The sequence below is a fragment of the Theropithecus gelada genome, chromosome 3, assembly GCF_003255815.1.
Source record: "Theropithecus gelada isolate Dixy chromosome 3, Tgel_1.0, whole genome shotgun sequence".
In the NCBI taxonomy this organism is placed as follows: Eukaryota; Metazoa; Chordata; class Mammalia; order Primates; family Cercopithecidae; genus Theropithecus; species Theropithecus gelada.
Window position 1 is genome coordinate 178,667,820 of NC_037670.1, and position 25,791 is coordinate 178,693,610.

Below are 25,791 nucleotides of genomic sequence, written 5' to 3' on the forward strand. Positions count from 1 at the left end.
ACGTGAGAACAGACTAATACACACACACCCTTGATTGGCACAGCATGTGCACTCCATGTTCATGACTCCAAAGTGTGCCATCTGCTACCTGTTAACTACCTGTTAGTATCTTCAAATCAACTTAAGCCTCGTAGCATTACCAATGGCTACTTTGTCCTAAGCAATCATGTTAATGGCATCTAGGTTGGATGAGCTACTTATATCTTTTCAATTATACAGGAAAAACAATGGAAAATTGTGATAATGAAAAGAATGTTTGCTCACAAACCACTGAAAATGACTTCACCTGCCACCAGTGATACGTGAACACACTTGTGAAACTCTGACCTAAACTACACAGCGAGGGAGGCTAGTATATTTGTGGCTGATGATGGATCAATAAGTTTATAGCATAACAATGCAGGTAAAAATTTGTGAAAGAGCTCTGGTCACCTTCAGGGATGGAATGGACAGCAGAAAGCCCACAGCAACCAAGGTTAAGTACTTTGTTTTCTGTGTACTTATGTGCAGAAACATAGTTTTGTAGATATACAACCACATTATACATTATACTTAGAAGTGTGGGTTGCATATGCCGCTGCACGTTAGAATCACCATACAGAATCCAGTAAATCAGATTCTCTGATGGTAGGACCTCAACATCAGTACTTTTTTAAAAAGTCCCAGGTGATTGCTAAGTAGAGCCAGGTTTGCAAACCAGGTGCCTAGGATAGAGGTTTTCAACTCTTGGTGTGCTCACAGAGAAGCACTTGAAGTATCTGCACAGCTTTGTCAAAATGCAGATTCAAAGCCCCAAAGACTCTGACGCAGTTGATCTGGGGTGGCCCAGGAATCCGCACGTTTCACAAGCACATTGAATGATTCTGATGCAAGTGAAGAGTCTGAGGACCACGCCTTGAAAGCTCTGCAAAGACCCCAGCTCCTTTAGAAGACTTGCATTGCCATCTGGTGAGGCCTGAAGACCCACATGAGCTAATTACATCAGTATTTTTAACTCCGGGAAAATGTAAAAAGAATTTAGCACCCAGTATAAATATGGAAAGATTCTTTCTTAAATGTTCATTAGAGGACCCTGAGCATATGGTGACTGTATAGTCAGTATCGACTGATCACTTTTTAATGTCAGTTTCATCGTAATCATGCGGCTTCCGAATGCCATGCATTAAAATGTTAGCTCCTTTTCTTCCCAACCCGGGATTAAAATTCATCTCAAAGGCAAAACATACTGTGATTTCTCAAATGTTTTTGGAACTGTCAAAACCAGAAGATATATTTAGAGGCCTTTAGTGTAGAACACAAAATTTCACTACACGCAGAATTGCCAATTAGGTTGGGAGGCTCAGAAATGATCTTAATGACACAAGTGTGCCGTGTTTTTTTCCTTCTGCATTACATGGATAATTTCAAGGGTGTGTTCACTCTGAGTGAGTTTTTTTTCCTTCCTTTGGCACTGCCTGTGGAATCCTCTCTATAGCAGAGGTGATGTTAAGGGCTGTAATGCTGTCCCAGTCAGCAAGTAGCACATGCTTTTCCATTAGTTATACTTGTTTCCATACCTTCGTTTGCAGTTATGTTTTTACATACAGGATTGAAACAAATACCAGATAGTACTTTTCCATATTGTTTTGGTGGACTCCTCCCCATCCACAACAGCAGACAATTCACATTAAATATGTGAAACTTTCACCACATGCAATCAGAGGCCTATCAAAATAGCCTCAAACTTCAAATTAATGCCATTTTAGGAGCACTGATACTTTTCATTAGAATGCCGTACACTTCGAAATCTTCTAAGACTACAAGAACTGTATGGACATTTATAGCTGAAAAGAAAACCTATTTTTAGAACTCAGAGCTGAAACCCTACCTCAGTGCTACCCCTGTGTTTTAAAGAGTTCCGTTTTCCCAATGCTAGTCAACTCTGAACATGAATTTTAAAAATTATTTTCTCTCTGTTTCCTCCCTATTTCCTCGTTTATTTGATGGTTTTAGCTTCTTCTGGCAACTACGGCATGATTCGGAAGCCTGCTGGGAACGAGTCTTTAATATGTTTATATCATGTATTAAAAACCTCCACAGTCTTGTAACTTGATATAACCCTATGTATAATTAGTTGACCGAGAGTCCCTTTCAACGTTGGTTTTAATATATGATTTCTAATTTATTTATTTATTTACTTATTTATTTTTGAGACAGAGTCTCACTCTGTTGCCCAGGCTAGAGTGCAGTGGGGCAATCTCAGCTCACTGCAAACCTCCACCTCCTGGGTTCAAGGGATTCTCCTGCCTCAGCCTCCCGAGTAGCTAGGATTACAGGCTGATGCCACCACACCCAGCTAATTTTTGTATTTTTAGTAGAGATGGGGTTTCGCCATGTTGGTCAGGCTGGTCTTGAACCCCTGATCTCAGGTGATCCGCCCACCTTGGCCTCCCAAAGTGCTAAGATTACAGGCATGAACTACTGTGCCAGGCCTCTAATTTTGAAGGTTTTAATTCTAGGGCTTAATTTTATCTCTTTCAACGTGATAAGAAGGGTCTTCCCATGCCCTTGTCTTGGTTTCTCTTCCCCGCTCATGCCTAGTGTTCATCTGTTTCCATGACCTCCCTGCCCACCTCAAGTCAGGTGGCACTTAAACCTGCTGGCAAACTGTGCCACCCAATACTGGCACGTGAGTCCACAGAGTGTCTGGGAAAAGAGGCTTGTCGTACCGTGTGATGTGAGGTGCTAACTATGCAAACATGCTGCACTCAACAATTTCAGGAGCTTTGTGATTCCTTCTTAATGATGTGCTCAATGTATTTCCCCCAACGATTGCTTATTTTCTCTGGTTTTACCCTCTTTTATCAGTTCCTGATTGAATTTCTTCTTTTCCTAGTTAAACTGGAAAAGTAATTTATTACTCTGCCAGGCAGTGGGATCACTCACCAAGAGACGGTAATGAGGGAGACCACATAGCCCGGTTGGTCTGGTGGTGCCTGTTTTCCCAGCATAGTGATTAATAATACCACTTTCACTTTGCCGCTTTGGATGGCAAATGACAGAGTGGCAATGGCACTACATTTGCTACTTGCAGCTCAAGAAGATGTCACAGAGGCTGCTTTTGACAGAATCACATATGCCAGATATGTGGTATACGTGGAAATAGATGGAAATTATGCTGGAAATAGATGGAGGCCCCATTGACCCTGCTGGCTCCTGTTTACCTGTAGCCTCTGCCTTTCTGCTTCAGCCTGGAATTGTCACAGAATATCCCAGACCTCCTAGTCTGTACAGGGTCTAGTTGGACAAGACCCACTGGCTTTTTAGAATTACTCTAGAAGTCCTGGCTTGCTGATCAGAAGACTTGATTCTTCCAGAAAGAGGTAGCTGAGGAGACAGAAAAGAAGCTGGAATCAGAGCAAGAAAGACTGTGTCTACCCAACATCCCCATCTCTTCCTTCCCTAACTGTAGGTGTCACCCAGTACCTGCTGATTGTGGAAGGCTTTGAAGGTCTATTTTGTTACCGCAAATTAAAGGAAAGGCCTCTCTCTAAGATATCAGCAAAGGGAAACTGGGTACCCAAGAAGCTGAACACGTTGAGGAAGCGTGAGCCATCGCAGAGATGGAGAGGAGAGGAAAGAGCACAAACCCGACCTCCCATGAAAGCTACTGAGATACACGTGGATAATAAGCAGCATGAATGCGACCAACACCATCGAATGGCCATTGAATGAAAGGTCATTCATTTTTGGGGAAGCAGTACTGCAGGGATTATGAGGTCTTATGGTTTAACGTACAGCACACATGGACCACAGTCCCAGCTAGGGCAGCCTGCTGTGGGAATCTCTGTCAGCAGATTTTTGCCTCTTAGATTCCAGAACCTTCTCTGGTCACTTTCATCCAATCTAATTGTCTATCTTACCCAGAAGGGATTTGTTACAAGGGACTTGGTGGATTAAGCTAAAGCAATCTTAAATGCAGAATGCTAGGTTTCTGATACAGATAATCACATTTCAGCTGCTGCAGAAAACTCTGTTGGGGGTGATGGAGAGAATGCACTTTGTGGACCAGTCTGGATTTGTCTCCTAGTCTTGTATCCAGGTGGCACTGAGCCTCATCAGTGGGGTCCACTCTGTTCTGTCCTGGCCTTTTCTTGGTGAGATAAACTATTCATGTTCAGGAACCTTCTAACAGTTTGCAGAAAGTCTCCAGCCTTTGCTTATGTATTGGGTACAAGTTTGCTGATACATCCTGAGGGTGTACGCTCTTGTCAGTGCATTGCACTAAATGTCTGCTGCTGAACATATGCCCAGGGAATATTTCTCTTTATATCTATGGAACTTTGTCCATCCCTGTGCTGGAAACAAACTATTCCCTGGGCAGTCAGGGGTGCGCTTTTAATTCTGGCCTATGTGGTGGCAGTGGGAGGATATGTGTTTTGCTGTATCAGTAACCTCTTGATCCCACCAGGGTGAGCTGAAAGAACTTGAATATGATATTACAAATAATAAAAATGTATGTGTCACCTTGGATCTGCCCAAAAAAGGGGAGAGGATTTTATACACACACACACACACATATACACACAGAGTCATTCAGGAAAAAACAACAACAGAAAACAATTTAGCACATTTTTGGTGCTCTGAAAATATAAATCAGGATTTTATCCACCAATATTACCATTTATCAAGTTATAAATATGTATAGCATTTAATTGATGTAAATACACAGAGCATAAACTTACCCCAAAGTATTTATGTTTTAAAAATTTATTTACAAATAATCTGGGAGAAAAAGGTTTATTTCAAAACTATATAGAGGGCTGGGCATGGCATAATCCCAGCACTTTGGGAGGCCAAGGCAGGTGGATCACTTGAGGTAAGGAATTCAAGACCAGCCTGGTCAACATGGTGAAACCCTATCTCTACTAAAACCACAAAAATTAGGCCAGGTGCAGTGGCTCATGCCAGTAATCCCAGCACTTTGGGAGGCCGAGGCGGGTGGATCACAAGATCAGGAGTTCAAGACCAGCCTGGCCAAGATGGTGAGACCCTGTCTCTACTAAAAATACAAAAATTAGCTGGACATGATGGCGGGTGCCTATAATTCCAGCTACTTGGGAGGCTGAGGCAGAGAATTGCTTGAACCCAGGAGGCAGAGGTTGCAGTGAGCTGAGATCATGTCACTGCACTCCAGCCTGGGTGACAGAGCAAGACTCCATCTCAAAAAAAAAATCAGCTGCGTGTGGTGGCAGGTGCCTGTAATCCCAGCTACTCAGGAGGCTGAGGCAGGAAAATCACTTGAACCCAGGAGACAGAGGTTGCAATGAGGCTAGATTGCGTCACTGCCCTCCAGCCTGGGCAACAAGACGGAAACTCTGTCTCAAAATAAAATAAAACAATAAAATAAAACAGAGAGGAAAGTACTTAGGAGCACAGTGGGAGGGTGAAATGTCAGGCTCAGCATCTGCTTCTGAAGCCGTCACCAGGCATTTGTTCAGGGCACGTGGGCACTAAGAGAGTGACCCCGTGGTGAACAGGTACCTTGCTGGTCTGCACACAAACAATGGGAATAAATGGAGCCCTTGTTAGGAACACATATTTCTAAGCTCCAAGCCTGGAGCCTAGGAAACAGTGTCTCCCAAGAAGAAACCTGTTAATCTGAACCATGTCAGGGCTCCCCACCCCAGGATTCTTACCAGCAGTGATAGGTGAGAAACAGAAGCAGGTACACAACAGCCTCGTCTTCCTCCCATCTGTGAACATGCTTCAGGGCTAAGTGTATGACCAACATTTCAATTTTAGAGATGGCTCCCACCCTAATGCACACAAAAATGTGGACACCACCACAAACTGTGACATCACCATCACACGGACACCAGTGGGATTTATGTTATATGGATTAATGGTCAGTGGGTAAATATACAGCAATACCAAGGGCCAGTCAACAGCTTAAAAGTTAGGAGAAAACGATGAGTTGGAAATTGAGCAGGTAATCATCAGAGCATCCGTAAATAATCTGATTATCATGATCAGGGCCAGGGAAGCAGGAAGAAAGCAGCACCTGCGGAGCAGAAACCATATGAGTGGTGTGTCCCGGGAGTGGGCCGCCATGTTGGAGCCAGCAGCTTAGAGAAAGTCATGGCAGGTGGGCAGATGACCAGATGAGTAAGGGCCAACAGGAAATCGTCCAGAATCAGAGGCTCAAAGAAAAGAGGGCCGTGGAGAGACACAAGTACCAAGGAGACAGAGAACGCACAGGCAGGAATTACCTTCCACCTGAGAGCGCTCTCCAGGAATGGGCCCTGGTAGGTATTCGGACCTGGAGAGGGAGAAGGGGGATGATGTCCTTTATGATCCATGGATGATTAGAAAACACAGGAGGTGCGCATCATGAAGCAGACGACAAAGGGAACCCAGAGTTTATTTCTGAAGTTTTTTTTTTGTTTGTTTGTTTTTTGAGACGGAGTCTCGCTCTGTCGCCCAGGCTGGAGTGCAGTGGCCGGATCTCGGCTCACTGCAAGCTCCGCCTCCCGGGTTCCCGCCATTCTCCGGCCTCAGCCTCCCGAGTAGCTGGGACTACAGGCGCCCGCCACTTCGCCCGGCTAGTTTTTTGTATTTTTTAGTAGAGACGGGGTTACACCGTGTTCGCCAGGATGGTCTCGATCTTCTGACCTCGTGATCCACCCGTCTCGGCCTCCCAAAGTGCTGGGATTACAGGCTTGAGCCACCGCGCCCGGCCTATTTCTGAAGTTTTTAGGAGGTTGGATGCTGGCTTCATGCTCTTACCAGTGATTTTCAAAGGAAGTTGTTTTTTTTTTTTATTTTTTGGAGATGGAATTTCACTCTATCGTCATGCTGGAGTGCAGTGGCACGATCTTGGCTCACTGCAACCTCAGACTCCCTGGTTCAGGGGATTCTCCTGCCTCAGCCTCCCGAGTAGCTGGGATTACAGGTGTGTGCCACCATGCCCAGCTAATTTCCCACTCTGGTGAAAGTGTAAGAACACTCTGATTGACAGACTCCCTGGCTCAAATGAGGAAACACGCGTGAGCAGAGATTATGCTGACAGCCTCCGCTGGGGATCCATGAGAGCCTCAGACAAGGTGAGGAATAGCCCTCACCACAGCCCCTCCATCCCGCAAGCTTGTTCTTTTGGAGAAAGCTAAGAACATGTGAAAAGTCACATCTACTCCATTTTGTATTTACTTCATCAAGTACAGAAAAGGAACATTTTTTGATGTTACTTAGACAAATGACTATGAAATATTTGTGTTTCTCATGTTTAGGGCCTGATGCTTTGAAAACCGTGGACTAGGTATCCTGGTAGGTGTGTGGTGTTAGCATAACTCCCTTGTGCTAAGTGATGTGGCCTAGACAATGTTGTCTTTCAGCCATTGAATTCTGACCATTGCTCACAAAATTTCAAGTGGTCCCCACTGAACCTTCAGGAGTTGAGGGAACTATTTGCCGGGAGACTTTGTTGAAATGGAGATTGCTGGGCTTCACTCCCAGGTTCTTGGATTCCTTGGGACGATTTGTACATCCAGCAAGTTCCCAGGAAATGCTGATTCGACAGAGATCATGCTTGGTGTATTGGGTTTCTAGGGGTGCCATTGCAAAGTACCAGAAACTGAGTGGCTCAGAACAACAGAACCTTCTTGTCTCTGAATTCTGGAGACTGAAAGTCCAAAAAGGAGGTGTGTGCAGGACCGTGACTCGGGGAGGCTCCCTCCTGGCCTCTTCATAGCTGCTGGTATTCCCAGCAGTGCTGGGCTTGACTTGGCTTTGTAGATGCATTGCCAGGCCTCTGTCTTGGCCTCCTCCCTGTGTCTCTTCACATTGTATTAGTCCATTTTCACGCTGCTGATAAAGACATACCTGAGACTGGGTAATTTATAAAGAGAAAGAGGTTTAATGGACTCACAGTTGCACATGGCTTGGGGAGGCCTCACAATCATGGTGGAAGGTGAAAGGCATGTCTTACCTGGCAGCAGACAAGAAAGAAATGACAGCCAAGTGAAAGGGGCAACCCCTTAGAAAACAATCAGATGTCATGAGACTGATTCACTACCATGAGAACTGTATGGGGGAACCCGCCACCATGATTCAATTATTTCCCACTGGGTTCCTCCCACAACACATGGGAATTATGGGAGCTATAATTCAAGATGAGATTTGGGTGGGGACACAGCGAAAACATATCAGCAGTCTTCCCTCTATGCGTGTCTGTCACTTTGTCTAGATGTCCCTTTTTTGTATTAGTCGTATTGGATTAGCCCCCACCATAATGACCTCGTTTTAACTTGATTACCTCTGCAGAGACCCAGTTTTCCAATAAGGTCATATTCTAAGGTACTTGGGGTTAGGACCTCACCATATGAATTTTGAGGGACACCATTCAACCCAGAACACTTGGAGAACCCCTACAAAACAGCAATAGCTCAAATTCCTTTTTTTTAAATGACACCTAGTAGCATAATAAGTACATTTTACAAACCTGGCCTAGTATATAACAGAATGCAAACAAAATCTTACAAAAAGCTCTTTATATTATATACTCTAATATTTTTAATCCTATTCTATTTCCATTTTTTAAAAAATGACCCGCCATTGATTCCATGACTTAAAAGCTAACAAACACCTTTCTCCAGTGCAATGCACACAGTATATGCCCACTGACTATTTATCAACTATATCAATCAATATTACCGACTAGCCTGCATGACTAGGAGATGTTATAAATATAGACCTCATTGTTTTAGAGAAAAGTTAGTGCTGCTGTTTATTTTTAATGGGATCTCTGTGAAGCCAGTGCCTTTGGTGATGCTGTTTATCCTGCTGTCAACCCATTGCTGCCTTTGCCAGTTGGCCATGGAAGTGACCAACCCCTTGCCTCTAGGAGCCTTTTTCTTCTGGAGTGTTGAGAGGCTCCCCTAAGGCTGTGAGTTCAGCTTCAACAGGCCTCCGGCAGCCTCTGTCACTGCTCTTGTTGGCCCCCACACTGCCCCTTAGCCCACCTGAGCACAATGCACCTCAAAGTGTGCCCAACATGGCAACCCTAAGCCCTCCATTCATGGCTCAGCTGCTGGAGGAGCCCTAGAACTGCCCTTCGCTGTCTCCTTCCAGGCTGGAGGAGTCCTGGCAGGGACTTTGTTCTGAGCACCAAAAGCTTGATCAAAGTAGACTGTGTTGTCCTCCTTTTCCTATGTATTTATTGTGAAACTGATGTTGTGACCTCCTCCACATCCTATCAGAAGAAAAATGAACGAAGTGAGTGGGGCAGAGACCCTGGAAGGGGGCTTTTGAGAAGCTGAACTCATCAGATTTTAAATATGTATCGACTCTCAGTCCACTCATTCCTGGCCAATATGTGCAGTAAGACATGTCCATACATAGCTATGAGAACAAATGTAATAAGTAAATAAGAACAGTACACAGTATTGCTATAGAGGCAGAGAGAAGACGAAAAGAATTTCTGGTATCAGCAAATGCTTTACAGAGGAGGAGCATTCAAGCTAGATCTTAAAGGATGGGTTGATTTAGACAGACACAGAAGGAAATGGAAAGACAAGAGCTTGACCTAAAGAAGCAGAGGGGAGATTAAGAGAACTGCTGAGTGGTGCTGTTTCTAGAAGGAACAGAGGGAGCTGGGCAGTACCTGCTAGAACATGAAAGTAGGTAGAGATCTAATCACCGGAGGGCTGGAATGTCACAGGAGAGATTGACTGGGACGTGAGAGGCAAAGGACACTTACTGAAGTTGATGCGAAGGTAGAAGGCAGTGATATCTAAGAATACATTGGGGAAATGGGCAACACATTAGAAGGCTCCTGAGACAACAGGAGCCTGTACCGAGTTCTTTTCAGAGGGGATCAAAGGAAGGGAAAGAGAAAGATTTGGTGCCAGAGGGACCCGCCTGGTGGATGATCAACTGCGGGGACAGGAGAGAAACAATCCAAAGCTTGCTCCTCCAGGAATGACGCTCGGCTGGCTCCTGCTTTCCACATAAACAGGAAGGACAGGGCAAAGATTGGAAGGACAGACCCCTCAGCCTTCCACACGTGCACGTGGGGCAGAATGTCCATATCCAAGTGGACATGATAAGCAGGTGATGAAAAGTTAAGGGTGTAAACTTTAGGCTTGAAAGTCAGCAAAGTGAGGCTGACTTGCCAAAAATAAACTAAGCAGCTATGTGGCATCATGCAGATACACACACAAACACGTTTTTTTTAAGATAGAAGGAGAAAGAGGAGGAGAGGAAAGAAGCGGAAAGAAAGGTGCTGACTTGACTGGACTTTTCACTGCTAGCCTTCGGTGAAGGACAGGTTTAGACACAGGCGGGCTATATGCAAGCATAGAGATATTTCTAGAGTGCCTTCTTATAAAGGAAGCACAGGTAGATGTTTGTCTTTGTATGGTTGTAATTAAGCACCAAATGATGTCCTCCATTCCCTTAGCGACCTAGGAAGAGAACCAGCTGTGCAGCACCATCTCTTTGTCTGTTTTTGGAAGTGAGCCCAATGCACTTGACCTTCAGTGCTATGAGGCACCAGGGGTGACAGGTGAAATACAGCAGGGAAGCCTGCAAAGAAGCCCAAGCTGCTGTGGGCAGGCTGTGTGCAAGGTGAATGGTACAGACAGACCCACCCTGCGCTTGTGGGGCAAGCCCCCTGTGCCTTTCCCCCCACCGCAGTGCCTCTTTCAGCTGCCCTCAGTCCTTCCCACAATTCATCCCATCTCCCAGCACCTGTTTTGGATTTGGAGCCAGTATATGCAGGAGAGAAAAAGAAGACAGTAAATCGAGCAAGAAAAAGGAAAATGCTGTATTCTGAAGCAGAATTAGGAATGAGTCAGCAGAAGGGTCTGACAAAACAAAATACAAAGGCAGTGAAGTAGGAGGTCGGCTGTCAGGCTGGTGTGAAGCTCAGATACCTGTTTCTCAGTGGCTGCCAGTAGAAGACAGGGATATGACAAGCTTGGGAAGAAAGCAGGCACGCTCATGTGCATCCCTGAAAATTACTCAGGAGGAAATTCTCACGGGTTGCTTCCTGTGAATTTCCTCCTCGCGACGCTATGACTGATTTCATTTGTTTCCAGAAGATGAGCTTAAGACACATCGAAGCAGCTATTGGAATTGAAATGTCCAAGTGGAGACTGAAGGAAATATATACATATTTTAATTACTCAGCTATTTCTGGATGTCACAGATGTTTTTGAAACACATATTTGGAAACACAGTTGAAATCACAACTGAAATTTTTATTGTTCATCTCCTAAATGTAAGATGTTTATTTTATTGAGATGCATCCTCAGTTTTAATCATTTTGTTATACTTAGATGTTCTCCTCTTAACAACTCATTGCAAAAAGAAGACATTCTATGTGAAGGGTACAGAGGATGTAAGAAACATTCTCTATCAATGAGCTGAACAAATAGGGATTGATCACAAAAGAAGGAACTAAAGTATAATAGAGTTCGGTGTGCTATGGAAGCAGAAGTCGTTTGAGATACATACTTGAAGAAGCTACAGGTTCAAGAAGAACTCACCATTTCTACTCTCCTAAATGTAAGCTTTGTGAAAGACCAGTGACTACTATAAGTCAGTTTATTCCAGGAGGAGAGAAAGAGCTGAGATGTAAATACTGAATCCTAAGGATTTGTCCATTACTTTTGTATTTGGAATCTGACAACTGTATGTCTTCTATGTTTTCATCCTTGTATAAATGGTTGCAGTACATTCTGTAGAGCAGTGAAGGAAAGATGTGCAGCCAAGGGAAAGATGAAGAACCTTTAGTTTATATGGAGCTATTTCCTAATATTTGTTTTATATCATACAACTAAACATCTTTACTTTATACTACATATTTCAAATTTTATCTAGTTATTTGGAGTCCATTAGACATTTTTTCCTTTTTTCTGAGATGGAGTCTCACTCTGTCACCAGGCTGGAGTGCAGTGGCGCGATCTCGGCTCACTGCAACCTCGCCTCCCAGGTTCAAGCGATTTTCCTGCCTCAGCCTCCTGAGTAGCTAGAACTACAGGTGCCCACCACCACACCCGGCTAATTTATTTATTTATTTATTTATTTATTTATTTTCTTTTTCTTTTTCTTTTGAGACAGAGTCTCGCTCTGTCACCCAGGCTGGAATGCAGTAGCGAGATCTCGGCTCACTGCAACCTCCACCTCCTGGGTTCACGCCATTCTCCTGCCTCAGCCTCCCGAGTAGCTGGGACTACAGGCACCCGCCACCACGTCTGGCTAATTTTTTTGTATTTTTAGTAGAGACGGGGTTTCACTGTGTTGGCCAGGCTGTTCTCAATCTCTCCACCTCGTGATCCGCCTGCCTCGGCCTCCCAAAGTGCTGGGATTATAGACGTGAGCCACCACACCCGCCTTTTTTCCTTTTAAGTCATTACAACAAGAGGCTTAACTCCATAAAAATGGTATAAAATAAATTGGCAAGGAGTGCAGAAATGTTTGCCAAATATGGTCATAGTACAGGGTGACTATGACCTGCTTGAGAGAAGAGGAGGGAAGACCCCTCTAGGGAGGACGGATTCGTTCAGGAAGTTTTCCATCATCCTTCAACTTCTGCATCAGGACTCACAGTTCACTGGACCATCAGCCACAGGAGTGGGCCCAGACATCAGACAAGAAGTCAGAAGTTTTGGCAAGATGCCGGGTCTTTGGGTGAGTGCCCAGTGAGAGGCACAAATGCAACAGGAGTCTGGCACCATGGAGGGATGTAACTTCTGCAGGATGTTGGGAAGGAGGGAGTGTGGGTTTTACATGTGGGAGGGACTTAAATAAGTTTTGTCACAGCCAAATGTGACATACTAAGGCCTGAACTCACTTATTCATGGTTCAGGCAGCTGTAGCCAGCACCAAGAAGCAGTTAAACTTACGTTCCCACCAAGAGCAGATAGCGGGGAGGCAGAGGTCAGCACATGCTTGCCTGGGAGCTGTGGGGTTTCTGAGCAGGAAGGAATATTAGTGGTGGCTAGTTCCATCTCACCAATTCCTGCATTCCTGCATTCTCCTGGATGCACCAACAAAGGGCTTCCATCCTTCTATTAACAGGGGCTGTTGAGCGTTTGTAGTGTTGAAGTATTTCAGACAGTTTCATTGGTCTGAACTCTATTTCCTTCTAATGTGTACTCGTCAGCCTTATTCTTTCCATGGGAGCAAAAGAGACCAGGCCTACTGACACTTACTCGTGAAGTTCTCTAAAACCTTAAAGACATGTATCCCTCTCCCCCGGGTCTTCTCTTGTCTGGGCAGAATACTTCCACTTGCTCCAGGCGTCTCTCAGGTAGCTTTGTTTCCAGACTCAGCCAACGTGGTCATCTTCTCTGAAGTATTTTGGCTTATTGGTCTCATCGCTAGAAAAAAGTGACACCCTCAAATGGACCTATGACTTCAAATGTTAAGGGAGAAGGTTTTAGATAAGATAGGACAACATTTCTTCCCAGAAAGACCTTATGAGCTGGGTAGCTCTTGTCTCCGCCCACATTATTAGAGATGAGCTCGTTTATTTTAACTATCCAAAGAAGGATCTGGGTGGAAAATGGGGAAAGTCTGCTTCTGCCTCCCTTGCCCTAAATGCCCATCTGATAATTAGCCCTTCCACAGAGCGGGTCTCCGGGGCCTTCTTGGAAGCACAGCAGCTGCTACATCGTGCAGGAGCATAAGAGGGGATGGAATTAATTACTAAAACCAGCCAAGACCACGATTAAGGAAGACGCCATGTAAATGTGGCAATTCGCGCAGTTATTTCTGAAAACTGAGGCATCTGTTTCCTGGTCTCACCTCTCCTCATGTCAGCTGAGAGGTGTGGCGGGGAATGGGGGCCTGTAATTCAGTTTTAACTGTTAGATTGATCTTCTCGGACTCCTCAAGGTTATCAGAGTACAAAAGGAATATGTACAGGACATTGCCTTCATGAAGTGTCTGTCACAGTCCACAAAACCTCGGCTTGGATTTTGAAAGCAGATTGTTTTCTGTCTCCTAGGGGACTGTCTATTGTGTTAATTTACAGATATGGGTATGACTGTGCCATCTAGCACCTAACAGGACTTCTTTTTTATCTGTTAATGGAACACTTCAAAATTGCGAGAAAATAAACCCTTTGAGTAAACACTTCATTTTCTCATTTTCCTCAGTTTTAGAGCCAAGAAATAGAATATTTTCCAGCTTCTTTTTGGTGCTTTTATTTTTTTCCTTCAGGTTTTAATTTTTTTTTCCCTACTCACCCCTGATATCTCATGCAGATAACTTTCCTTTTTTTTCTTCTTCTTTTTTTTTTTTTTTTACCACCCAGTCTCTAAATCTCACTTTCTTTTCTTTGTCTTCTCTGTCTCATCTGCCTTTTCTCTGTGTTAACCTTTCCAGTATTTTCAGCCTTGCTTCTCCTTATACTACTATATTGTGTTTCTTTAACTGTGTGTACCAGCCATGGGGTTCTTGAGTCTAGCTTAAGAAAATCTGACTCTGGGCTCATCTACACCTGTTATTTTTCACTTCCTCTTTGAATGGAATTATAGGATTAAATAAGGAAAGGATTGTAGAGGGCCTCTGAAGCAATCGACTTGCAATGCATGCACCCATTCCAGAGGACCCCAGTGGTGCTTTGAGCCCCTGCTCGTATGCTATCCATGCTGGGGTGCTCACCACCTCAGGGAGACCACCCATCCTCATACATGCTCTAAGTGGACTGCACTAATGCTAACCAGACGCCCAGTCCAAAATCCTGGGTAACAATCTCAGTCACTGAAGGCAGCTGCAACTCTGCCATTCTTAATGGGATTCCTGTTTGCCAAGAGCCCCAACGAGTAGAAAAGTCAGAGTTTCGTGGACTCTGCACAATGCTTGTAACTAGATCATGCAATTCTCAGAATTTAAACAAAAGTATTTTTTATTCCTTTCTTGTGGTTTGAATTTCCTCAAACCGTTACCCCTATATTACACAAAGGAAACGGAGGCTCAGAGAAGTTAGGCAATTTGTGCAAGTTCACCCAGCAAGTGAATAACAGGCTCAGATGACCTCTGCGCCTTACTCTAAAACTGCCTAATAGTAGTAGCTACAAAGCAGTAGCTGCGTCCTACTCCAGAGCTACTCCTAGCCGCCCTCTTCTCCTGGCCTCAGCCTGGTGCATTGTTAGGAAAGAAATACCTGAGGTGACGTGGAGGAGGGAGGGGAGCACAGGCAGGCTAGACAGGGGCAACTGTGGCTACACCAGCATCCCAAACTAGGGCTGTGCTAGAGGGTAGAAAATTTAAGGGGTATTAATTTAAGGGGCATTCTCAAGTTCCAAAGTCAAGTGAAACTTGGTAATCATTTTTACATGGACAGTAAGCAATGGGAATGGCTAATGCGAATTGCAATATTTTTCTATGGAAAAATCAGGTACACGGAAGGAAATAGAGAATTCTTTAGTAGAAAAAGAATGTATTTCTTTAATGAGCTTTTTTTCATCGGTTTTTTTCATAGGTTTCATAGTGAGCTTTTTTTCATAGGTTTGTTGGCTGCATAAATGTCTATGCAGCCATAAAAAAAAATGAGTTCACGTCCTTTGCAGGGACATGAATGAAGCTGGAAGCCATCATTCTCAGCAAACTAACACAAGAACAGAAAACCAAACACCACATGTTCTCACTCATATGTGGGAGTTGAACAATGAGAACACATGGACACAGGGAGGGGAACATCACACACCGGGGCCTGTCGGGGGGTGGTAGGCAATGGGAGGGAGAGCACTGGGACAAATCCCTAATGCATTCAGGGCTGAAAACCTAGATGACAGGCTGACAGGTGCAGCAAACCAGCATGGCACATGTGTACCTATGTAACAAACCTGCACGTTCTGCCCATGTGTCCCAGAACTTAAAGTCAAATTTAAAAATAAAATAATAAAAAATTTCACCTAAAAAAAAAGGAATGTATTTTGTTTTCAAAATATTGAATTTAAAGTTTGGCATAAACACATCCATGTAGAAAGGCCCAGCCCAAGCTAAAAATATGAGTTTAGAACTCAGAAGATACATGAAGCATAAAGACATAAATTCAGTAGGAAGCTGTGTCAGAAAGCAGAAATGATGGGGACCTGCCAGACCAAGGCTTCGACCAGTGAGGAAGGAGCGCCTGGGGTGGCAGGTTGGTGCCTGCCTTCCATTTGGGTCTACAGCAGCAGGAGAGAAAGGTGAAGAGCCTGGGTGGAGGAGCAGGAGAGGAGGGAGAGCAGGTCCTGGAATCAGGAAAGGAGAACAACTCCTGATGCCTTCATCATGTGCTGCAGGCTGGAAATCGGGAAGATGCCACGTGTTTAGTAGATAAGGATTCGCTGGGAGAACTCAGTTTGAGGATGCTGGGAGTGTATAGCAGTGGGTTAAAAGTGAATAGAAAGTGAGCCAGTGAAGCAGCATAGACTTTGCTTGTGAAGGACCATGATAGTTACAAGAAGGAGGCTGGGTGCAGTGGCTCACGCCTGTAATCCAAGCATTTGGGAGGCCGAGGTGGGTGGATCACCTGAGGTCAGGAGTTTGAGACAAGCCTGACCAACATGGTGAAACCCCGTCTCTAGTAAAAATACAAAAAATAATGAAGCGGGCATGGTGGTGCCCACCTATAGTTCCAGCTATTTGGGAGGCTGAGGCAGGAAAATTGCTTGAGCATGGGAGACAGCGGTTGCAGTGAACCAAGATTGCACCACTGCACTCCAGTCTGGGCAACAGAACGAGACTCCGTCTCAAGAAAAAAAGAAAAAAAAGGAAGGAGCAGTTCCAGGGGAATATGTCCAGAGGTTTCTTGTTTGTTTGTTTTGTTTGTTTGTTTGTTTTTCAATGAGGGAGATTTGAGTTATATTCTACAGACTTAGAAGAAGTAATAGGGGAGAATGAGTGGTTAGAAATGTAAGGCAAAGTGGAGAAGTTGTTAAAGTTCAACAAGAAGCAGGAGAGTATGAGCTTAGTCTTGGAAAGGAAGATGGCAGCGTTCAAAACTTCAGCCGGATTCAATTTAAAGTTTAATTAAGCAGTGAACAATTCGCAAATCGGGCAGCCTCCTGAGCCACAGTAGGCTCTGAGACTACAGTGCAGCCCCATGGTGGTAGAAGATTTATGGACAGAAAAAGGAAAGTGATGTACAGAAAGCAGAAGCGAGGGACAGAAACAGCTGGGTTGGTTACAGCTCAGTGTTCACCTTATCTGAACATGCTTCAAACAATTGGCTACATTTGATTAACCAAAACTTGGTGATTGGCACAAGAGTACGCTATGATCTGTTTACTCTCCACTGGTTATAATTCACGATGTGCAGAGAAACCTTCAGGCTGAACTTAAAGCATGTAAGGAGACAGCTTTAGGCTAAACATGACTCAACAGTGGCTTCTTTGTAGGAGAGGAAGGATGGAGGAGAGGCCTGACTTAGGGCACTTGACCTAGGGAGAAAGAGTAGAAGATGGATTTGAGACTTAGAAAGTTACTGATTAGAAATTGGGCACCATTTGATTGAACTGGAGTAGGGGAAGCAAGGGGTCAAAGAATGGAGGCAAGGAAAACTAAATTTTCAACTCAGGTTACTGAGTACATGATGGAACTACCAACTAAGATAGGGATTATCCAAGGGGAGCAAGGTTTGGGGGCTACTGAAGAGTTCATTCTGGAGCAGATTGAGGTTTTGGTGCCTCTGAGACATAGCATGCAGTCATCTGATATACTGGTCTGTAGCTGGACCTATGGGAGTTACTGATATTTAGTAATTTTGATTATGGTTTAAAACCTCAAGAATGGAAGATTTCCTAGGGGAGGAGGATGTAAAGGGAGTAGATGGGTGGCCAAAGACAAAACTCAGTGTGCATTATGGTACTGAGATAGAAAAGACCTTAGAAGTCTAAAGTATGGGTCCATCGGAGAGAAGGAGGGGAGAGGGTAGAAATTTCCTGAGTAGAGGGAAATTTTAGAGAGATAAGAAGCAGACCAAATATGAACTCACTCTGTGACAAGCCCTCAGCTGCTTTTCAAAAACTTATTGAATGCCAATGTCAACTATTTTGTGTGTGATATATTAGAAAAATAATTTGCTGAAACTGTTTTTCCATCTTGTGGATAGTGTTTTGGGAAATAAGTTCTCATATATTCATTTTCCAGGAGAAATATGAATGTCATGGTATAGGATGAGACTAAAGTAACTCATATTCATGAACTTCTAAACAATGGGACTCTTAGAAAAATAACTGAAAGCAGCCTTACTAATTTCCAATCTTTGTATTTTTTATGATCAGAAATATTTAATCTATTTTATTTTTTATTTTATTTTATTTATTTATTTATTTATTTATTTGAGATGAAGTCTTGCTCTGTGGCCCAGGCTGGAGTGCAATGGCATGATCTCAGTTCACTGCAACCTCTGCCTCCCGGGTTCAAGCGATTCTTCCATCTCAGCCTCCCTAGTAGCTGTGATTACAGGCACCTGCCATCCTGCCTGGCTAATTTTTGTATTTTTGTAGAGATAGAGTTTCACCATGTTGGCTAGACTGGTCTTGAACTCCTGACCTCAGGTGACCTGCCCGCCTCAGCCTCCCAAAGTGCTGGGATTACAGGCATGAGCCACCACTCCTGTCCTAGAGTCTATTATTTTAAAGAAAGAAACATAAATACAACATTAACCACAGAAAAAGAAAAAGACTTTATCTCTCTCTAAGGAACACATTATTTCAGTGAGATGCAGCTTTCTTAGTGCCTTTCTAGATAAGATAAGACATTGTACAAACGAAAACTCTTCAATTCTCACCCTTTAAACAGCTGTTTCCTTTGTGCCTGCAGTTCTTTTGGCTTGTTTGAGGAAGATTTTGTGGAAGACAATGATACTTTACTGCTTCCTCTTGGAGCGGGAGAAAACTGTTTCTTTTCTTCCCACTTCCCCATTTTTTAAGGGTAGTGCTCGAGTCACACTTGCACTTCCATGCTGAAGCCTTCTATTTGCATCAGCAGTGTGTTCTGGAATCCCACTTTCACATTCCCACACTTGGCAGACCCAGCTTCTCGGTTCTCTCTGTCTCTACTTCTTGACTTTATTCATTTTTGTTTCAGCCTTTCTTATGGGCAGCTCAGTTTGGCAGACCCGGCTTCTCAGGTTTTCTCTATCTCTACTTCTTGACTTTATTCATTTTTGTTTCAGCCTTTCTTATTGGCAATTCCGTTTTCCAGATACTCTATTCTAGTCTCCATGCATACATTTTGGTTTTGGTTTGGTTTGGTTTGGTTTGGTTTGGGGGTTTCTTACCTAACAGTACAGACAAACAATTAAAAACAGTTCTCTCCTCCTCTTCCTCCTCCTCCTCATCTTCCCCCTCCTCTACCCCCTCCCCCTCCCCCTCCACCTCCCCCTCCTCCTCCCCCTCCTCCTCTCCCTCCTCCTCCCCGTCCCCCTCTTCCTCCTCCCCCTCCCCCTCTTCCTCCTCCTCCTCCCCCTCCCCCTCTTCCTCCTCCTCCTTCTCCCCTCCCCCTCTTTCTCCTTCTCCTCCTCCTCTTCCTCCTCCTCTTCTTCTCCATCCTCTCCTTCTCCTTCTTCTCCTTCTTCTTCTTCTTCTTCCTTCTCCTTCTTTCTTCTTGCCATGGCCTTGATAGGGTTATTTTAATTGCTCTCCTCCTTTCTCATGGGCACCACCTAAAAGATACCCACAGAGCTGAACTGCAGGGGTGTGTAGTGGTATATCTAAAGATGAACATAAAGATGTAACTCTAGGTGTTTCTTTTGGGGATGGCATAACCAGGGAATGAATTTAAATCACTGTTTCTAGATGGATTAAAGCAATGGGCCTTCAACCAAGAAAATGGCAGGTATTTTTACTTTGCGTATTTATTCTATTTGTTGCTATCCTGAAATTTTCAGCTGACAACAGCCAACGTGGACTTCTGACTTGAGAATTACAAAATAGAAGCTTGGTTCAGGCAATTTCCAAGGGATCGTTTAGAGAGAGACAGACCTCAGGTCAAATCCCACTTGACTTTAACTTAAATTCCTTAAGATTTTACTTTCCTACCTGTACAAATAGGATAATAAGATCTACCTCATAAAGACTAAATGAGTTCTTGCATGATAAGGAGCTGCCAGTGTACCTAATATGTGGTACGTGCTCCATAAATGCCCCCCACCCCCACCACCCACTTCAGCTCACCACTGTCACCATCTCTGGGACTTTGGACTCTTGACTGCAGTAATATCAAAGGCTTTTCCTCTGAGTGCTTTGGTCTGTGAGTGGTCCTCTCCCAGCCCCTCACCACCTCTGTCCTGATACTAGTTTAACAAGGAATTTATCTGTTTGCTTTAGAAGTTGCTGGAAGTTTACAAAGAAGAAACCCAGTAGCTCAGAAGAAATGGATCTAAATCTGATTTTAAAAGTATCTGTTTTATCTGGATTTAAACTAGCTATATTACTTACCTGTTGCTATATAAGAAATACCCCAAACTCAGTGACTTAAGATAGCCAACATTTATCATCTGACAGTCACTGTGGGTCAGGGACTTGAGACCATCTTAGCTTTGTGGCTCTGGCTCAGGGTCCCTCATGAGGCCGGCATCAAGGCATTAGCCAAGGCTGCAGTCATCCAAAGACTTGGCCGGAGATGGGGAACCTATTTCCACGTCCACTTACATGGCTGCTGGCAAGAGGCAGTCTAACAGGGATGAGCCTCAGACTCTCCACAGGGCTGCTTGAGTGTCCTCACAACATGGCAGCCATCTTCCTCAGAGCAAGTGGTATGAAAGACAGCAAAAAGCAAGCCATGATACCTCTTATAACCTGGCTGCAGAAGCTTAACACCATCACTGTTACTGTATTCTGTTCACTAAGTCAGCCAACACTAAAGGGTACAGAATTAGGTTCCATCTCTTCTCTTCTCTCTCTTCCTTTCCTCTTCCCCCTTTCTCTTTCCTTTATCTTCCTCTTCTCTTGCTGTGCCTCAGTTTCTTATCTGACCAAAAGTAACTTCTGCCCCCTAGGGATGCTATGAAAACAAAGTGAGATCAATCATATGAAAAGGCGGTTTTGGAAGGAGAGTTCAGAAATTCTATATAACATACCATATACCATAACCATGGGAACCTGAGATCAGCTCTGTCTAGCTTCCTGCTCTTGCATCTGAGGAAGCTGTTCCAGCTCACGCAGGCATGGCTTAGTCACAGTGCCGTGTGGGTTCCTTTAATGGGTCCTCTCTGAGCAGTGACCTGCTCAGGACACAGGAGCCAGGACCAGGCCCTTTCTTCCTTCTCCTGGGCACGCAGCACCACTCGTCCTGGCAGAAATAGCAAAAGAAGTTAAGTTCTGTGTTCCTTATTAGATTGCTATGGCAGCTCCATAAAGCTCTCCTACACAGTCCTGTCTCTTAGTGGCTGTTTCTTTACGACTAAAGTAGCACTTCCCCATCCGCCGCCCTCAAAGCTAGGGGCCCTGGGCCCCGTATTTCTGATTCAGGAGTCTCAAGATCTCTGAAGGCACCAGAGTGTTGGGATTTAAATGCTGTTGTTTATTTTTATATCTGGGTCCTGTTTCTCCAAATAACTCCAAGACCATTGTGATTTTCCAGAAGTTAATTCAGTGATCCAGGCTAGGTGGGGAATGGTGGTATTAGCAAATCCTACCTGTTTTCTTTGCAGGCTCATTTCCATCATTGGTGCCCCAAATGCATTTCCCTGTTCAAAGTACTCTACCTTGGATATGTCTGCCTTTGCCTCCACGTCCCTCACCTATTATCTTTAGAAAGGTGGTTTTAAATGTTGGCCACTGAACATTTAGCCACATAGGGCACCAGCTCTCAAAGGTTTCACAGGTAAAGGAGAAGGTTGGGGGAAATGAAATATGGTTCAATGCAACAGAGTAACCCACATATTCCGTATGTTCAATAAGGTCTCTACTCAGGAGGCTGGTGATGAAGGATGCTAACATTTCTCAAACTGCCATCTTCTCCCTTCTTTTGGGCAACCCTCGAATTCTATTCGTGGTTATCTATGGATTGTGGAGTCATTTCCCGGCTCAGGAGGTTAGGAAAGGCATGCAAGATTTGAGGGTCACAGGAGTTTAGAAGCACTGTTTTTCTGGTTTTCTGTTACCTCCGTTTTAAAGCTGTGATACTTCCAACTGCCCTTTTTCAGTAAGCTCTTATTGACTACTCTCTCAAAACTAAAAGATGCATATCCAATTGTACAGAGGGTCAAAAGTGTGCCCAATTAAGCCTGCCTTGACTTCGATATTGCAACTCACTGAAGACACACAGTGGAATTTCTGGTGGACCCCTTGCCATAACCCACAGGGAACTCTAGCTGTACATGGGTTTTACTGACCTGTTGGGTCTAGCTGACTGTGCCTGACGGTCTCCAATGACCAAGGTGTCCTCATTAGTTCTGTGCTATATTTAGTTAAGCCTGAAATCTGTGCCCCTAATTTAATCACACACCGGGTAGCCATGGAGATGACATCAAGCCTCTGGCTGCCCCATAAACCATTGCAAATGCTGAAACTAAAATAAACAAGATATGCAAATTGGCTTCCTATGTAAATAAAAGACTTTGCCTCCAGGTGTCGGGATTAGCTGCTTTGGGTTCACTGATGTTTGTTCGGATTCACAGTGATTGAAAAATATCAGAGCCACAGCCTTTGTCTCAATGCCTGCTTTTTTTCCTTTTTGTCTGTTGCAGATATATCAACACTCCTATACTGGATATTATGTCCTGAGCAAAATTCCTCATGGGTAAGAGTGTTCTTTCCTTTCTTTTAATTAGAAATCTGCAGGGCAAAGTGAAGGGTAGAACATGGACGAACTGCTTAACCCTTAGGGCGGGAAATGGCATTCCAGTTCTCATAGCCAAGGGTGCTGATATTGCGCACCTCTGGGACTCTCCCTAGATAATGACACTAAGGATGTCAGGGGGTCACTCGAGTCCACTCACTTCCCCATTTGTGAAGCCCCCCTTCCTAGAGCAACTCTGCCCTCTTCCTGTGCTGGTTCCTGCGGTTGACCCTGGAGGTTTTGCAGAGCGGGACATTCCCCTCTGCTTTGTAATCACCTGCAGCCTCCTCTGAGGCATGGTGGGGTGGCCCTCGGCCTCCCACGAGTGTTCCTGGTTATACCCACGCTGGTACAATAGAAGCCCCCCTCAGCCCACCACATGTCATCAGAAACAAATCCGGAACATATTTATGGGATTAAGGTAAACTACTCTGGTCAGAAATTCAGCAGTGCATTGGGAATGGGGTGGGCAAGTCCATCTCAGCAAGTGGGATTAGCGCTGTTCTACCCATCACTCCAAGGGAGTTTCAGGGGCGTGTGTGTTCTTATTTTACGGCTTTTTCTGAGCTTGGCTGTGCTCCCAGGAGCCGGGTTTCAGTGTCTGCTTTTGACGGGGCCGCCCGGCTCCGTGCTGCTTCATGATCTCAGATTGCACTTCTAACCTCAATTGGTCTCTCAATAATGTATTGTCCGGAGCAGGAGTGAGTTTAGTTTTCAGTGCTGGGCAGACGTCCCCCACATGACCCTCTGATGCCTGATCAGCCTCACCTTTGGAACCCAGAGCAGGAAAGACACGGGTTAGAGTTTGGTGAAACCACGTGTTGAGTCAGACACAGATGAAAAACAGTTGCAGGATGGTGAAACCACGTGTTAAGTCAGACACAGATGGAAAACAATTGCAGGACTAGGAAAGTCTGCAAAGGAGGCCTTTTTGTTGTTTTCATCGTTATTCTTCCTTTGTCTCCTCTTCCCTCGTCCTCCCCTCCCCTATTCTTACTCTATTCTCCTGGCCTTCCTCTTCCCCACCTCAAGTTTCTCTTTCCTGTCTTCTGTGGTTTCTATTGGTGTGCTTTGCAAAGGTGAGGTGCTCAGGAAAGGTTGATAAAGAAACTGAATTGTGCTGCAGGCAGTGTCGTGTAGGCTCCTGTGAATATCTAGGTTGAGGCATCCTCATTTCCCAAGCAAATTTTAACAGCAGGAGTGTCTAAAAAGCATTGTTCCATAAGCAAGCATTAATCACAGCATGAGTGTTTATAGCTGCTGCTGTCTGTTTACGACACAGCTTAGAAGAGAGGCATGTCCTTGGAAAACAAACACGAATAAACTAATTTCATGTGGGCTTTAGACAAAGGGAAGACACATGTGGATCTTCAGCAAAATGTGACCGATAGTTTCTGTTAGATTGTTAGAAAAATGAAGCCCAAAGAAAGCAAAGATGGCCCACGCTGCAAAAATAAAGTATCCATACAAATTTTTCATTAAAAGTATGTTTTAAATAGAAACCCAAATATTCTTCAGTAAAGAGGAATTATCCTATTCTTTCACAAACTGACACACATCTTCAGAGGTCGTGGCAGGCAGGACTATAATTATGCCTTGAGATTTATCTGCCCCTTCTGGGAACAATAGAATTTGTTGTAGATGATAGATATTTCATTCCATCTTATATCAATTTGTAAAACTCGAAACTCTAAAAGTAGTTGATGCCTAACGTATTGTGTTAATATTTTACTGCATCAGTCAGAATTTGGAAGAAACAGATTCTAGGAACTTGGCACAGGAATTTGCCAAACAAGCTGGCAAAGCTCAGGCCAAGGCTCGGCTTCTGCACCTAGATACCCAGAGCCTGGTGATGATCCCCCTTGTAGATGACCTTAACATGGAGGGAGCTGCTTCTGATGTCTTTAATAGAATCAGAGCAAGAATAATCCCCCTTGTTTATTGGTTGGCTTTCATATACCTTTATCCCTGTTCAACAACCTTCGAGGAAAGCATCCTTATTTCCATTTTAAGTGAGAGCTCCAAGAGGTCATCACCTGCCCCTCACGTCCTAGCTAGTGTATGCTGCGGCTGGAGTCTCAGCATAAGTCAGGTTGACTCGAAATCCCATGCTAGTAAAAAAAAACCTCGTGGCTCACTCCTATAATCCCAGCACTTTGGGAGGCCGAGGAGGGCAGATCACTTGAGGTCAGGAGTTTGAGACCAGTCTGGCCAACATGGTGAAACCCCATCTCTACTGAAAATACAAAAATTAGCCAGGCATGGTGGTACACACCTCTAGTCCCAGCTACTTAGGAGGCTGAGGCAGGAGAGTTGCTTGAACCCGGGAGGCTAGAGGTTGCAGTGAGCCAAGATTGCACCACTGCACTCCAGCTTGGGTGACAGAGCAAGACTCTGTCTAAAAAACAAAAAAGCAAAAACAAGCAAACAAAAAAACCCTTGAGATTAATTCAAATTTCACAATGCAGAGAACAAATGTGATAACTATAAAGATGAGATTTGTAGTGACATACGAGTTTCTCTTCTGAGGGTTCTTATAGGATTGAAAGATGTAGCAAGAGTATTTATTGGAAAACAACCTCTGGGGGTACCAAAGTCAGCGTCCCACCCTGTCACCATGTCACTGAACACAGCTCCTCTGAAGCGGCGTTGCTCAACCTCCTCAATTCTTCCTCTTTGTCGTAAGACCATTTATGAGAAATTAGCCAATTAATTCATGGCAAATATTGTCAGAGTCTGATTTGTCTTAAGGAGACAGTGAATCTCTGAGCGGTATCTCCTTGGGCCTGGAGCTTCGTGACCCCTCGGTCATCACTGTCACCGGTGTGCGTGCTCCACCAGGTGGCAGGAGAAGAACACAGCCCGGGGCTCTAAGTCTGAGGATCTAGGTGGGTTTTGGATAGGGAGGAAAGCACAATTGTCTTTTAAAAATAAAAATGTCCCTACTAAAATATTTAAATGTACATTATTCATATACAAGAAAACTAAGAGATTTTCTTGATTTTGAAAACACAAATCTGTACCTTT

At 44.3% G+C, this 25,791-nt stretch overlaps 1 protein-coding gene across 9 annotated transcripts in view; it reads left to right on the plus strand.

Moving 5' to 3' along the window:
* DPP6 (dipeptidyl peptidase like 6) overlaps window positions 1–25,791 on the plus strand; it is a 1,162,044-nt gene that overhangs the window by 878,866 nt on the left and 257,387 nt on the right. For 8 of the 9 annotated variants that reach the window (XR_003118544.1, XM_025379256.1, XM_025379255.1 and 5 more), the window contains one exon: window positions 22,673–22,725. The exons of the other annotated variant lie outside the window; for it this stretch is intronic. Coding sequence is in view for 7 of the 8 variants with exons in the window: in XM_025379256.1 (XP_025235041.1) it covers window positions 22,673–22,725 (53 nt within the window). In the remaining variant the exon portion in view is untranslated. The remainder of the gene's footprint in view (window positions 1–22,672; window positions 22,726–25,791) is intronic. 9 annotated transcript variants of the gene reach the window in all.